This window comes from Pecten maximus, chromosome 5 (genome assembly GCF_902652985.1).
Source record: "Pecten maximus chromosome 5, xPecMax1.1, whole genome shotgun sequence".
NCBI classification, from domain to species: Eukaryota; Metazoa; Mollusca; class Bivalvia; order Pectinida; family Pectinidae; genus Pecten; species Pecten maximus.
This window is the reverse complement of record NC_047019.1, coordinates 47,757,247-47,773,643: the sequence shown is the minus strand read 5'-3', so window position 1 is coordinate 47,773,643 and position 16,397 is coordinate 47,757,247. Positions and strand designations below refer to the sequence as shown.

The following is a 16,397-nucleotide window of genomic DNA, read 5'->3' as shown; positions in this document are numbered from 1 at the left end:
CAGTAATAGTCAACGAACTCATCATTAGTTTATATCACAGATGTGGACAGATATACCAGTAATAGTCAACGAACTCATCATTAGTTTATATCACAGATGTGGACAGATATACCAGTAATTGTCAATGAACTCATCATTAGTTTATATCACAGATGTGGACAGATATACCAGTAATTGTCAACGAACTCATCGTCAGGTTATATCACAGATGTGGACAGATATACCAGTAATAGTCAACGAACTCATCATTAGTTTATATCACAGATGTGGACAGATATACCAGTAATTGTCAACGAACTCATCATTAGTTTATATCACAGATGTGGACAGATATACCAGTAATTGTCAACGAACTCATCATTAGTTTATATCACAGATGTGGACAGATATACCAGTAATTGTCAACGAACTCATCGTCAGTTTATATCACAGATGTGGACAGATATACCAGTAATTGTCAACGAACTCATCATTAGTTTATATCACAGATGTGGACAGATATACCAGTAATTGTCAACGAACTCATCATTAGTTTATATCACAGATGTGGACAGATATACCAGTAATAGTCAACGAACTCATCGTCAGGTTATGTCACACATGTGGACAGATATACCAGTAATAGTCAACGAACTCATCGTCAGGTTATGTCACAGATGTGGACAGATATACCAGTAATTGTCAACGAACTCATCATTAGTTTATATCACAGATGTGGACAGATATACCAGTAATAGTCAACGAACTCATCATTAGTTTATATCACAGATGTGGACAGATATACCAGTAATTGTCAACGAACTCATCGTCAGGTTATATCACAGATGTGGACAGATATACCAGTAATAGTCAACGAACTCATCATTAGTTTATATCACAGATGTGGACAGATATACCAGTAATAGTCAACGAACTCATCGTTAGTTTATATCACAGATGTGGACAGATATACCAGTAATTGTCAACGAACTCATCATTAGTTTATATCACAGATGTGGACAGATATACCAGTAATTGTCAACGAACTCATCATTAGTTTATATCACAGATGTGGACAGATATACCAGTAATAGTCAACGAACTCATCATTAGTTTATATCACAGATGTGGACAGATATACCAGTAATAGTCAACGAACTCATCATTAGTTTATATCACAGATGTGGACAGATATACCAGTAATTGTCAACGAACTCATCATTAGTTTATATCACAGATGTGGACAGATATACCAGTAATAGTCAACGAACTCATCATTAGTTTATATCACAGATGTGGACAGATATACCAGTAATAGTCAACGAACTCATCATTAGTTTATATCACAGATGTGGACAGATATACCAGTAATAGTCAACGAACTCATCATTAGTTTATATCACAGATGTGGACAGATATACCAGTAATAGTCAACGAACTCATCATTAGTTTATATCACAGATGTGGACAGATATACCAGTAATAGTCAACGAACTCATCATTAGTTTATATCACAGATGTGGACAGATATACCAGTAATAGTCAACGAACTCATCATTAGTTTATATCACAGATGTGGACAGATATACCAGTAATTGTCAACGAACTCATCGTCAGGTTATATCACACATGTGGACAGATATACCAGTAATTGTCAACGAACTCATCACTAGTTTATATCACAGATGTGGACAGATATACCAGTAATTGTCAACGAACTCATCATTAGTTTATATCACAGATGTGGACAGATATAACAGTAATTGTCAACGAACTCATCATTAGTTTATATCACAGATGTGGACAGATATACCAGTAATTGTCAATGAACTCATCATTAGTTTATATCACAGATGTGGACAGATATACCAGTAATTGTCAATGAACTCATCATTAGTTTATATCACAGATGTGGACAGATATACCAGTAATTGTCAACGAACTCATCGTCAGGTTATATCACAGATGTGGACAGATATACCAGTAATAGTCAACGAACTCATCATTAGTTTATATCACAGATGTGGACAGATATACCAGTAATAGTCAACGAACTCATCGTCAGGTTATGTCACACATGTGGACAGATATACCAGTAATTGTCAACGAACTCATCGTCAGGTTATGTCACACATGTGGACAGATATACCAGTAATTGTCAACGAACTCATCATTAGTTTATATCACAGATGTGGACAGATATACCAGTAATAGTCAACGAACTCATCATTAGTTTATATCACAGATGTGGACAGATATACCAGTAATAGTCAACGAACTCATCGTTAGTTTATATCACAGATGTGGACAGATATACCAGTAATTGTCAACGAACTCATCATTAGTTTATATCACAGATGTGGACAGATATACCAGTAATTGTCAACGAACTCATCATTAGTTTATATCACAGATGTGGACAGATATACCAGTAATTGTCAACGAACTCATCATTAGTTTATATCACAGATGTGGACAGATATACCAGTAATAGTCAACGAACTCATCATTAGTTTATATCACAGATGTGGACAGATATACCAGTAATTGTCAACGAACTCATCATTAGTTTATATCACAGATGTGGACAGATATACCAGTAATTGTCAACGAACTCATCGTCAGGTTATGTCACAGATGTGGACAGATATACCAGTAATTGTCAACGAACTCATCATTAGTTTATATCACAGATGTGGACAGATATACCAGTAATTGTCAACGAACTCATCGTTAGTTTATATCACAGATGTGGACAGATATACCAGTAATTGTCAACGAACTCATCGTTAGTTTATATCACAGATGTGGACAGATATACCAGTAATAGTCAACGAACTCATCGTCAGGTTATGTCACACATGTGGACAGATATACCAGTAATAGTCAACGAACTCATCACTAGTTTATATCACAGATGTGGACAGATATACCAGTAATAGTCAACGAACTCATCATTAGTTTATATCACAGATGTGGACAGATATACCAGTAATAGTCAACGAACTCATCGTCAGGTTATGTCACACATGTGGACAGATAGACTAGTTATACTCTAGTAGTCAAGGCACTCATCATTAGTTTATATCACAGATTTGGACAAATAGACTAGTAATTCTCTAGTAGTCAACGAACTCATCATTAGTTTATATCACAGATGTCGACAGATAGACCAGTAATACTCTAGTAGTCAAGGCACTCATCATTAGTTTATATCACACATGTGGAAAGACAGACTAGTAATACTCTAGTAGTCAAGGAACCCATCATTAGTTTATATCACAGATGTGGACAGATATACCAGTAATTCTCTAGTAGTCAATGAACCCATCGTTAGTTTATATCACAGATTTAAACACAAATTCAGAGTTTATGTCTGATGCTATAGATAGGGCATGTGACCTGCTTAATTTCCAACTCACAACTCAGAGAGGTACGTATTCTACTTGTGACAAGTATTTTCTATGACAATGGCCATTCTATACCATTTTGACTGAATGTAAAATGGGGAATAACTCTGTCAGCTTTTTTGGCAGTACAGTACAAGTTCAGTAGATTACAAAACGTCCTGGTTAGCTGTGCTATTTTCTAACACATTATTCATATAAAATAATAAACCAAATAGAAAAAAATAGCAAAATAAATCAAAATACATTTATTGCATACTTACTACAACATTGATTTAAGGTCATGCAGGACAAAAAATACATTAACATATCAAAAGTTTATGTTATAGTTTTAAATTAAATGGTATACTGTGTATAGGCCAACAGTTGGTATACTGTGTACAGGCCAACACATGGTATACAGTGTATAGGCCAACAAATGGTATACAGTGTATAGGCCAATAAATGGTATACTGTGTATAGGCCAACAAATGGTATACCGTGTATAGGCCAACAAATGGTATACAGTGTATAGGTCAATAAATGGTATACTGTGTATAGGTCAACAAATGGTATCCAGTGTATAGGCCAACAAATGATATACTGTGTATAGGCCAATAAATGGTATACTGTGTATAGGCCAACAAATGGTATACTGTGTATAGGTCAACACATGGTATACAGTGTATAGGCCAACAAATGGTATACTGTGTATAGGCCAACACATGGTATACAGTGTATAGGCCAACAAATGGTATACTGTGTATAGGCCAACAAATGGTATACTGTGTATAGGCCAACAAATGGTATACTGTGTATAGGCCAACAAATGGTATACAGTGTATAGGTCAATAAATGGTATACTGTGTATAGGTCAACAAATGGTATCCAGTGTATAGGCCAACAAATGATATACTGTGTATAGGCCAATAAATGGTATACTGTGTATAGGCCAACAAATGATGTACTGTGTATAGGCCAACAAATGGTATACTGTGTATAGGCCAACAAATGGTATACTGTGTATAGGCCAACAAATGATGTACTGCGTATAGGCCAACAAATGGTATACTGTGTACCGGCCAACAAATATTATACTGTGTACAGGCCAATAAATGGTATACTGTGTACAGGTCAACAAATGGTATACTGTGTATAGGTCAACAAATGGTATACTGTGTACAGGCCAACAAATGTGTCAATAGACCAACAAATGGTATACTGTGTATAGGTTAACAAATGGTATACTGTGTACAGGCCAACAAATGTATACTGTGTATAGGCCAACAAATGGTATACTGTGTACAGGTCAACAAATGGTATACTGTGTAAAGGCCAACAGTTGGTATACTGTGTATAGGCCAACAAATGGTATACTGTGTATAGGTCAACAAATGGTATACTGCGTATAGGTCAACAAATGGTATACTGTGTATAGGCCAACAAATGATATACTGTGTATAGGCCAACAAATGGTATACTGTGTATAGGTCAACAAATGGTATACAGTGTATAGGCCAACAAATGGTATACTGTGTATAGGCCAATAAATGGTATACTGTGTATAGGCCAATAAATGGTATACTGTGTACAGGCCAACAAATAGTATACTGTGTATAGGCCAACAAATGGTATACTGTGTATAGGCCAACAAATGATATACTGTGTATAGGTCAACAAATGGTATACTGTGTATAGGCCAACAGATGGTATACTGTGTATAGGTCAACAGTTGGTATACTGTGTACAGGCCAACAAATGATATACTGTGTATAGGCCAACAAATGGTATACTGTGTACAGGCCAATAAATGGTTTACTGTATACAGGCCAATAAATGGTATACTGTGTACAGGCCAATAAATGGTATACTGTGTACAGACCAATAAATGGTATACTGTCAATAGACCAACAATTGGTAGTTCTTATCACAGGATCCCAGGATACAATAGCTTCCATTTTGAATTATAATATGGAAAAGGATATCCCAATTTACATCAATGATCTATGATTGAAATAGTTATGAAAAATACTTCAAAACATCATCATTTATTCCATTCAGATGTTGTCAACAAATCGCAAATAACAATAAAAATAAAATCATATGTTAAAAGACAAGGTACTGCCTTGTAAAACTGACCAGGAAATTGCTTTAAATTTATGATCTCCTCTCACAACTGATAAAAGGAATGACACTGTAACATTACCCAGACAACGGTTTGGGTCATAAAAGGTCAGCAAATGATTGTCTAATACGTGGTATATGTCTGAAATCAACAAAACAGTTAGGAATTTTTGTATTTGCCATAACATATATCAACAATGTTTATAGCCAACAGCCTCAATTATCTCTATCAGGAAGGCAACCAACAGCCCTAATTATCTCTATGAGGAGGGCAACTAACATATTAAAGTCAACAGCCCTAATTATCTCTATCAGGAGGGCAAATGCCACATTTTATAGCCAAAAGCCCCAATTATTTTTATGAGAAGGGAATCCACCACCATTTATAGTCAACAGCCCTAATTATTTCTATGAGGAGGGCAATCACATGTTTTATAGTCAACAGCCCTAATTATCTCTACCAGGAGGGCAACCACATGTTTTATAGTAAGTAAGTAAGTAAGTAAGTAAATAGTTTATTCAAGTGTCACATGTTTCAATACAATACATAAAATACAGTTTTCATCACTGAGTTATTAAAACACCCGGCCGATTTCGACCTATGAGACACTGTCATATCATCATAGTTAACAGACCTAATTATCTCTACCAGGAGGGCAACCATATGTTTTATAGTCAACAGCCCTAATTATCTCTACCAGGAGGGCAACCCCATGTTTTATAGTTAACAGACCTAATTATCTCTACCAGGAGGGCAACCATATGTTTTATAGTTAACAGCCCTAATTATCTCTATCAGGAGGGCAACCACATGTTTTATAGTCAAAAGCCCTAATTATCTCTACCAGGAGGGCAACCACCACCATTTATAGTTAACAGCCCTAATTATCTCTACCAGGAGGGCAACCCCATGTTTTATATTCTACACCCTTAATTATCTCTACCAGGAGGACAACCCCTTGTTTTATAGTTAACAGCCCTAATTATCTCTACCAGGAGGGCAACCCCTTGTTTTATAGTCAACAACCCTAATTATCTCTACCAGGAGGGCAACCCCATGTTTTATAGTCAACAACCCTAATTATCTCTACCAGGAGGGCAACCACATGTTTTATAGTCAACAGCCCTAATTATCTCTACCAGGAGGGCAACCATATGTTTTATAGTTAACGGCCCTAATTATCTCTACCAGGAGGGCAACCACATGTTTTATTGTCAACAGCCCTAAATTATCTCTACCAGGAGGGCAACCACCACCATTTATAGTTAACAGTCCTAATTATCTCTACCAGGAGGGCAACCACATGTTTTATATTCTACACCCTTAATTATCTCTACCAGGAGGACAACCACATGGTTTATAGTTAACAGCCCTAATTATCTCTACCAGGAGGGCAACCCCTTGTTTTATAGTCAACAACCCTAATTATCTCTACCAGGAGGGCAACCAAATGTTTTATAGTCAACAGCCCTAATTATCTCTACCAGGAGGGCAACCATATGTTTTATAGTTAGCAGTCCTAATTATCTCTATCAAGAGGGCAACCACATGTTTTATTGTCAACAGCCCTAATTATCTCTATCAGGAGGGCAACCCCATGTTTTATAGTCAACAGTCCTAATTATCTCTATCAAGAGGGCAACCAGTTTATTTATCTTCCTGTTTTGTGCTATTCTCTGTATGCGACATTTACATGTTTAATTTTCAGCTGGATATGATGGTTAAACTTTAACCGAGTGATATATTTCTGTTTGGAATGGAATTTTAATGATGTCTTTCCCTGTTGTTTCTTCATGGCTGTCTAAAACTTGATACATTCTCTGCTGTACTTTCTCTTTTTCCTCTTCTGCTAACGAGGCTATGACACTTATAGTACAGAAATGATTCACAATGAAATCCCTGTCTCCCTGAAATTAAAATCAGAAATGTCTCATTTCACATTATATATACAATGTACATGTAATACAACTAAATAGAAAGCAAGACACTGATGTCTATTCAATGTTTTCTATATTGAATTAAAGTCTATACTTCCTCGACTTATTTAATCAAAACGTAGTATACAGTATTACATCTAAACTAACCAGTCATTATAGTGGTATACAGTATAACATAGGTCATTATAGTGGTATACAGTATAACATCCAACCTAACCAGTCATTATAGTGGTATACAGTATAACATAGGTCATTATAGTGGTATACAGTATAACATAGGTCATTATAGTGGTATACAGTATAACATAGGTCATTATAGTGGTATACAGTATAACATAGGTCATTATAATGGTATACAGTATAACATAGGTCATTATAGTGGTATACAGTATAACATAGGTCATTATAGTGGTATACAGTATTACATCCAAACTAACCGGTCATTATAGTGGTATACAGTATTACATCCAAACTAACCAGTCATTATAGTGGTATACAGTATAACATAGGTCATTATAGTGGTATACAGTATTACATCCAAACTTACCAGTCATTATAGTGGTATACAGTATAACATAGGTCATTATAGTGGTATACAGTATAACATAGGTCATTATAGTGGTATACAGTATAACATAGGTCATTATAGTGGTATACAGTATAACATAGGTCATTATAGTGGTATACAGTATAACATCCAAACTAACCAGTCATTATAGTGGTATACAGTATAACATAAGTCATTATAGTGGTATACAGTATAACATCCAAACTAACCAGTCATTATAGTGGTATACAGTATAACATAGGTCATTATAGTGGTATACAGTATAACATAGGTCATTATAGTGGTATACAGTATAACATCCAAACTAACCATTCATTATAGTGGTATACAGTATAACATAGGTCATTATAGTGGTATACAGTATAACATCCAAACTAACCGGTCATTATAGTGGTATACAGTATAACACCAGTCATTATAGTGGTATACAGTATAACATCCAAACTAACCGGTCATTATAGTGGTATACAGTATAACATAGGTCATTATAGTGGTATACAGTATAACATCCAAACTAACCGGTCATTATAGTGGTATACAGTATAACATCCAACCTAACCAGTCATTATAGTGGTATACAGTATATCATAGGTCATTATAGTGGTATACAGTATAACATCCAAACTAACCAGCCATTATAGTGGTATACAGTATAGCATAGGTCATTATAGTGGTATACAGTATAACATAGGTCATTATAGTGGTATACAATATTACATCCAAACTAACCAGTCATTATAGTGGTATACAGTATAACATAGGTCATTATAGTGGTATATAGTATAACATCCAAACTAACCAGTCATTATAGTGGTATACAGTATAACATAGGTCATTATAGTGGTATACAGTATAACATCCAAACTAACCAGTCATTATAGTGGTATACAGTATAACATAGGTCATTATAGTGGTATACAGTATAACATCCAAACTAACCGGTCATTATAGTGGTATACAGTATAACATACAAACTAACCGGTCATTATAGTGGTATACAGTATAACATCCAAATGTTACTGCCAATATAAAATGAACAAACAATATTAATGAATGTTACCTGGAAGTCTATTCCCTCCTGAAGTATGTGTTCTTTACACAGAAAGCCTGTAAACTTCTCTATCACAGTTTTCCATGTTCTGTTGACAGCTCTTGGTGTATCACCATAGAATTCAGACAAAATGGTCTCAATGTCCTTCACCCAAGGCACATTCCAGTCCTTGTTGTTCCAAACCATCACTGTCAAGATGGAAACATGTGGTAAATGAGGTGACACACCCAAGATTCAAAAGGAAACAGAACACTGTAGATATTGTTTAATATTAAGACAATTTGGTCAATTATAGAGATAACCTCACACATTTCTGACACCAGTTATATAATCTATTCCTCACACAGTTCTGACACCAGTCATAATCTATTCCTCACAGTATCTGACACCAGTTATATAACCTATTCCTCCCAGTGTCCAACACAAGCCATATATAATCTATTCCTCACACAGTTCTGACACCAGTCATAATCTATTCCTCACAGTTCTGACACCAGTCATATAACCTATTCCTCCCACATTTCTGACACCAATCGTATAACCTATTTCTCACAGTGTCTGATACAAATCATATAACTATACCCCACACAGTTCTGACACCATGCAGTCAAATAACCTATTCCTCACTGAGTCTGACACCAGTCATACAATTTATTCCTCACATAGTTCTGAACTAATTATGGATTGAACCTACCAAACCTGCCTCCTGGCACAAGCACACGGCGAATTTCTGCAAGACTCTCTTCACTGGCAAACCAATGGAAACACTGGGCAGCCACCACTGTCTGCAATAAACAATTCAGTCCCCCAAGCTATATGGAATTATATGACAAGAAAACACAGAAGATAAGTTTAATTCTACATACAGAATGTCATTCTAACCCATGTCTGAAGTAAGATGAGCTATAAACAACATCAGTGACAAGTGGCACATGAGATCAGGCTCGAACATGGTTTTCTGTAATATAGGTCAAAGTGACCAACCTTTAATACAGGACCAACAGGTAAGGGGAGATAATTAGAACTTACAGGGCCAACAGGAAAGGGGAGATAATCAGTACTTACAGGGCCAAGAGGTAAGGGGAGATAATTAGTACTTACAGGGCCAACAGGTAAGGGGAGATAATTAGAACTTACAGGGCCAACAGGAAAGGGGAGATAATTAGAACTTACAGGGCCAACAGGTAAGGGAGATAATTAGTACTTACAGGACCAACAGGTTTTTTGGTTTGTTTTTGTTTAACGTCCTATTAACAGCCAGGGTCATTTTAGGACGTGCCAGGTTTTGGAGGTGGAGGAAAGCCGGAGTACCCGGAGAAAAACCACCGGCCTACAGTCAGTACCTGGCAACTGGCCCACGTAGGTTTCGAACTCGCAACCCAGAGGTGGAGGGCTAGTGATAAAGTGTCGGGACACCTTAACCACTCGGCCACCGCGGCCCCCGGACCAACAGGTAAGGGGAGATAATTACAAGGCCAACAGGTAAGGGGAGATAATCAGAACTTACAGGGCCAACAGGTAAGGGGAGATAATTAGAACTTACAGGGCCAACAGGAAAGGGGAGATTATTAGAACTTACAGGGCCAACAGGTAAGGGGAGATAATTAGAACTTACAGGGCCAACAGGTAAGGGGAGAAAATTAGAACTTACAGGGCCAACAGGTAAGGGGAGATAATTAGAACTTACAGGGCCAACAGGTAAGGGGAGATAATTAGAACTTACAGGGCCAACAGGTAAGGGGAGATAATTAGTACTTACAGGGCCAACAGGTAAGGTGATATAATTACCATGCCAACAGGTAAGGTGAGATAATTACAAGGCCAACAGGAAAGGGGAGATTATTATAACTTACAGGGCCAACAGGTAAGGGGAGATAATTACAAGGCCAACAGGTAAGGGGAGATAATTAGAACTTACAGGGCCAACAGGTAAGGGGAGATAATTACAAGGCCAACAGGTAAGGGGAGATAATTAGTACTTACAGGGCCAACAGGTAAGGGGAGATAATTAGAACTTACAGGGCCAACAGGTAAGGGGAGATAATTAGAACTTACAGGGCCAACAGGTAAGGGGAGATAATTAGTACTTACAGGGCCAACAGGTAAGGGGAGATAATTAGAACTTACAGGGCCAACAGGTAAGGGGAGATAATTACAAGGCCAACAGGTAAGGGGAGGTAATTAGTACTTACAGGGCCAACAGGTAAGGGGAGATAATTAGTACTTACAGGGCCAACAGGTAAGGTGAGATAATTACAAGGCCAACAGGTAAGGTGAGATAATTAGAACTTACAGGGCCAACAGGTAAGGGGAGATAATTAGTACTAACAGGGCCAACAGGTAAGGGGAGATAACTAGAACTTACAGGGCCAACAGGTAAGGGGAGATAATTAGAACTTACAGGGCCAAGAGGTAAGAGGAGATAATAGCACTTACAGGACCAACAGGTAAGGGGAGATAATTATAACTTACATGGCCAACAGGTAAGGTGAGATAAAAAGTACTTACACCAACAGAGTTTTCAGGTAAGGGAATGTCACTTGCAGTACACAGCTTGGTGCTTACAGATGGACATAGCTCTTTAAGTGTGTCCAGGAAACCGTCCATGGGTTCTGTTGCTAGGTATTTAACATCCTTTGTACAAACAAAACACTTCATAAATTTATAAATTTCAGGATAAGCTTTCCATTACCTTTAAACCTGATTGATTGGGAGCATTTACACATTACTTGATCCGTTTACAAACTAGAAATCCTAAATATGGACAACACTAAGATCTACAAAATCCTCAGTAAAAACTTATAACATCTAATGAAATGACAAAGGTAATGAAAAAGATTTTTTTGAGAAAACAGTGATATCAAAAATATTACTGAACATTTCTGGTGTACATAATTATCAACAAGAGATCCATGAGTATACTTTATTCCACAATTCAATTTTTCACTTTTCCACCAAAAAAACTAGACATACAAAACAATTTCATATGAATATGCATGTTACCTGTGGTAAATTAGAGATGATTTTCTGTGTAAATTTTCCTGTTCCCGCTCCAAGTTCCAAAACATCATAAGACACGTTTCCTGAAATAAAATAAAAATTGATCCACAAACTACACCAAGCTCTGTGATTGATTCAGTATGATGCATATTGTACCTGTGTAGTCCATATGTGATGGATACAATACATATTGCACCAGTGTAGTCCATATGTGATAGATTCAGTATGATACATATTGCACCAGTGTAGTCCATATGTGATGGATTCAGTATGAAATACATGTTGTACCAGTGTTGTCCATATGTGATGGATTCAGTATGATATACATATTGTACCTGTGTAGTCCATATGTGATGGATTCAGTATGATACATATTGTACCAGTGTAGTACATATGTGATGGATTCAGTATGATACATATTGTACCAGTGTAGTACATATGTGATGGATTCAGTATGATATACATATTGTACCTGTGTAGTCCATATGTGATAGATTCAGTATGATACATATTGTACCAGTGTAGTACATATGTGATGGATTCAGTATGATATACATATTGTACCAGTGTAGTCCATATGTGATGGATTCAGTATGATATTCATATTGTACCGGTGTAGTCCATATGTGATGGATTCAGTATGATACATATTGTACCAGTGTAGTCCATATGTGATGGATTCAGTATGATACATATTGTACCTGTGTAGTCCATATGGGATGGATTCTATATGATATACATATTGTACCAGTGTAGTCCATATGTGATAGATTCAGCATGATATACATATTGTACCAGTGGAGTCCTTATGTGATGGATTCTGTATGATATACATATTGTACCAGTGTAGTCCATATGTGATAGATTCAGCATGATATACATATTGTACCAGTGTAGTCCATATGTGATGGATTCTGTATGATATACATATTGTACCAGTGTAGTCCATATGTGATGGATTCAGTATGATATACATATTGTACCTGTGTAGTCCTTATGTGATGGATTCAGTATGATATTCATATTGTACCAGTGGAGTCGGTATGCGATAGATACAGTATGATACATATTGTACCTGTGTAGTCCATATGTTGAGTTGTACCTTAGTTGGGTGTTTTTCCTTACCTGTAGTTACAAGGTCTGCTATGTAACTCACTGCCTTCTCTGTGTATGATGGTCGACCTTGGTTATAATTCTGCCCCTGGTGACATAGAATAAAAGGCATATTGTGCCTGTATTACACTCCCCTTGTCTTTACATTGTAAATTTGGCAATATATCGACTGAGCTGAATTGCTGAATCCCTGAAAGAGTTTAACATGAGGAGATCTCAATGTTCAAAATGTAATTATCATAAAGTATGCATGTTAATTATTACATTACTTAATAAAAAAAACAATAAGTGTCCATCCAAAACCTGACAGTTTGGTAATTATGGGGCATCTAAAAACAGCAAATCCAGTCAAAACAATGATTTTTACAAGCCTGTAAATTCCTACTAAGGTGCAATTTAATAGAAGTAACATGTTGAACTTTTAGTATGTATCATGGCAAACCATGGGACTTGCTGTTGACATGCAATTTGTTAAGCTGTTTGTAAATTTCAACAAAACATATGAAAAATGCATGTTTCAGGGGGATATAATTAACTCATTTGTATCGCATATATTGCAGACTAGCCATGTCATTTTGCTCACAGGTGTCTAAAGCACAAAATAGGAGCATTGGTTTGACCAGATTTGACTTCACCATATGTATAAACACTGTTTTTATTTTGACCTTGAAATGCAAATGTCGGTCTTGACTGATATCACACGAATATGGGACATAAGGAGGTACAATGTATTTCAAACATCAAAAATGCTCTTATTAGACATGTACACTATAAAGAACTCTGGTAAGAAGACTGTTTCTGGCCAGTTTTACACAAAAAACTTGATAGGTTGACATATTACATAAGTACAGGATAACACACGTGCAGGTAAGATAATAATTTATCCTTTATGAAACGAGAATACTGCACATCCGTGAACACCGACAAAGTATGTGCTATTTTTTAATGAAAATGTCTAATTTCACTTTTGCCAACATATTTAACAAATATTGCATGGCACTGAGGGCAATATGGGAGTTTATGGACTTGTCAGTCACCCAAATATATGTATATGGACCGAAGCGAATTTGCCCGAAGTGACATGCAATATTTGTTATATTATACCGAATATGACCAACATGACATGGAAAAAATAAACAACAAGTTGTTCTTAATCTATCACTGCCAGACGCCATTTCGCTCAGTGTCTGAAATGATGACGTCATAATATGACGACGTCAACTTGGTATTATGACGTCATTTTCATATAGCGTCGGCCCGGAGTCAAGGACTTCGGCCCTTGACTCCGGGCCATATACTATATATGGACCGGAGCAACTACTAGACTCAAATAGGCACTTAAATGAATGAGGTATAATATTCCCGTTTATTTATCCACTATTAACGTCGATGAATAACTAATTTTGTGTGACAATGTTTTATGCATGTTTTCTGAATAACCTATTTTCACCCGATAATGTCGGCCATTGCACTCGGCAATACCCCACGTGTACAGCGTATACATGTAGTACAGTGTACTCCTAACTGTTTGGTAAATGTTACTCCTGGGCAGCTAAAATTGATGAATGATATGAAATAAGGGGTATCTAATAATGACTTACGTCGACAAACCCCGTATTGGCTGTGGTGTGGACAGTTGTTGATGACATCCTCTTGATCACTCTGAAAAAACCAAGTTTCCTACACAAGTTCATTAGAATCAAAGTTCGTGGCATATATCCACCATTTTGTGTAAGTCACATGATCACAATGTGACACAATTCTTCTCGTTCGGAATTTCTCGGCATTTAAGTTATAATGTAATAAACGATCGAGAAACGGGTACCTGCACTAAAGCACAGGTAAAAAGTTGTGAAAAGACGGACAGGTACGTAAGTGGTTATTTACATCCTTTTACAGATAACTCACATTTATTTTCCAGATTAATATCGATCCTAGCAGGTAGATACATGTATATGTTGACGTACAGTGTCTGTTTTACTGCAAAGTTGTGTGTCTATTTATTTCCAAAAACTAATAACACATGTCACAGTCATCAACATCTGTCATGAGTGTATTGCTTGTGTTTATGTTCGTGTTTAGTTATGGATATACCGAAATATTACAGAATAAGGAATTCTGAGTGTAAAGAATACGGAAATAAGTTTTATATATATACAAACAAGATTCATAATCAGAGGTAACAACGAAACAAACAATAATCAAGTTCACATTGTTTTAATAAGCAATCAAGAGTATAATACTCACAACCATTATTAATTTGCCTTCAATTTAAAAAAGTCTAAGAAACTGATATATCTTGATATTTTAGCTATGCTATATATTTGCCAAATGTGGACATGGCTTCATCACCAAGAGGTTACCCCAAAATTGGGCTTGGGGGACATTGGCCTCCTCAAATAGATGACAAGATCTATGTGATGTAAAAACATACTGAAATATTTCAGAATAAAAATTATGAGTGTAAAGAATACTGAAACAATTAAGTTTTGTGTGTGCAAAAAAAAGATTCATTGTTCTGTAAGGTATATCTATAGGTCATATTTCAGAGATAGGATCTAGTAAGTGATAGTTATATGGTCTGATATAGGTACTGGATACTAACAAACAGACCTAGATACTGTATGCATATTATATATATGGTCAATGAAAGTAAAAGTGACAAGTTAATTATTAAATGTTCGAGGTAATCCGTCCCTTTATCCAGACACAGGTAACAAATAGTAGATGTTGTGTTGTTTGTGTTAATGATCCCTTAGTCAATAATTACTGTGTTAGTGATCCCTTAGTCGATAATTACTGTGTTAGTGATCCCTTAGTCGATAATTACTGTGTTAGTGATCCCTTAGTCGATAATTACTGTGTTAATGATCCCTTAGTCGATAATTACTGTGTTAGTGATCCCTTAGTCGATAATTACTGTGTTAGTGATCCCTTAGTCAATAATTACTGTGTTAATGATCCCTTAGTCTATAATTACTGTGTTAATGATCCCTTAGTCGATAATTACTGTGTTAATGATCCTTATAGTCAATAATTACTGTGTTAATGATCCCTTAGTAAATAATTACTGTGTTAGTGATCCCTTAGTCAATAATTACTGTGTTAATGATCCCTTAGTCGATAATTACTGTGTTAATGATCCCTTAGTCAATAATTACTGTGTTAATGATCCCTTAGTCAATAATTACTGTGTTAATGATCCCTTAGTAAATAATTACTGTGTTAATGATCCCTT

At 36.1% G+C, this 16,397-nt stretch overlaps 1 protein-coding gene across 2 annotated transcripts; it reads right to left on the bottom strand.

Annotated features, from left to right (window-relative positions):
• Window positions 1–3,614: 3,614 nt before the first annotated feature.
• LOC117328225 (uncharacterized methyltransferase-like C25B8.10) lies at window positions 3,615–14,911 on the bottom strand. 2 transcript variants are annotated; one of them, XM_033885677.1, is made up of 8 exons: window positions 14,761–14,911; window positions 13,172–13,349; window positions 12,050–12,129; window positions 11,555–11,680; window positions 9,741–9,831; window positions 9,056–9,234; window positions 6,125–7,397; window positions 3,615–5,887 (listed from the first exon to the last, which is right to left on the bottom strand). In XM_033885677.1, exons 2-7 carry the CDS (start codon window positions 13,269–13,271, stop codon window positions 7,212–7,214), a joined length of 762 nt encoding a protein of 253 aa, XP_033741568.1. In that variant the 5' UTR covers window positions 13,272–13,349; window positions 14,761–14,911; the 3' UTR covers window positions 3,615–5,887; window positions 6,125–7,211. The 2 variants fall into 2 exon arrangements, with proteins under 2 accessions (XP_033741568.1, XP_033741567.1); XM_033885676.1 differs by having other exon boundaries at window positions 13,172–13,247; window positions 14,761–14,910.
• Window positions 14,912–16,397: the final 1,486 nt, after the last annotated feature.

What these genes read in the sequence shown, in the direction of transcription:
- LOC117328225 (XM_033885676.1), bottom strand. Translation starts at nt 14,874, where the DNA reads ATGCCACGAACTTTGATTCTAATGAACTTGTGTAGGAAACTTGGTTTT. An exon ending in AGCAGACCTTGTAACTACAG is followed by an intron (nt 12,130 to 13,171) that starts GTAAGGAAAAAC and finishes ATTTTATTTCAG; the next exon opens with GAAACGTGTCTTATGATGTT. An exon ending in TACCTGAAAACTCTGTTGGT is followed by an intron (nt 9,832 to 11,554) that starts GTAAGTACTTTT and finishes TGTTTATTGCAG; the next exon opens with ACAGTGGTGGCTGCCCAGTG.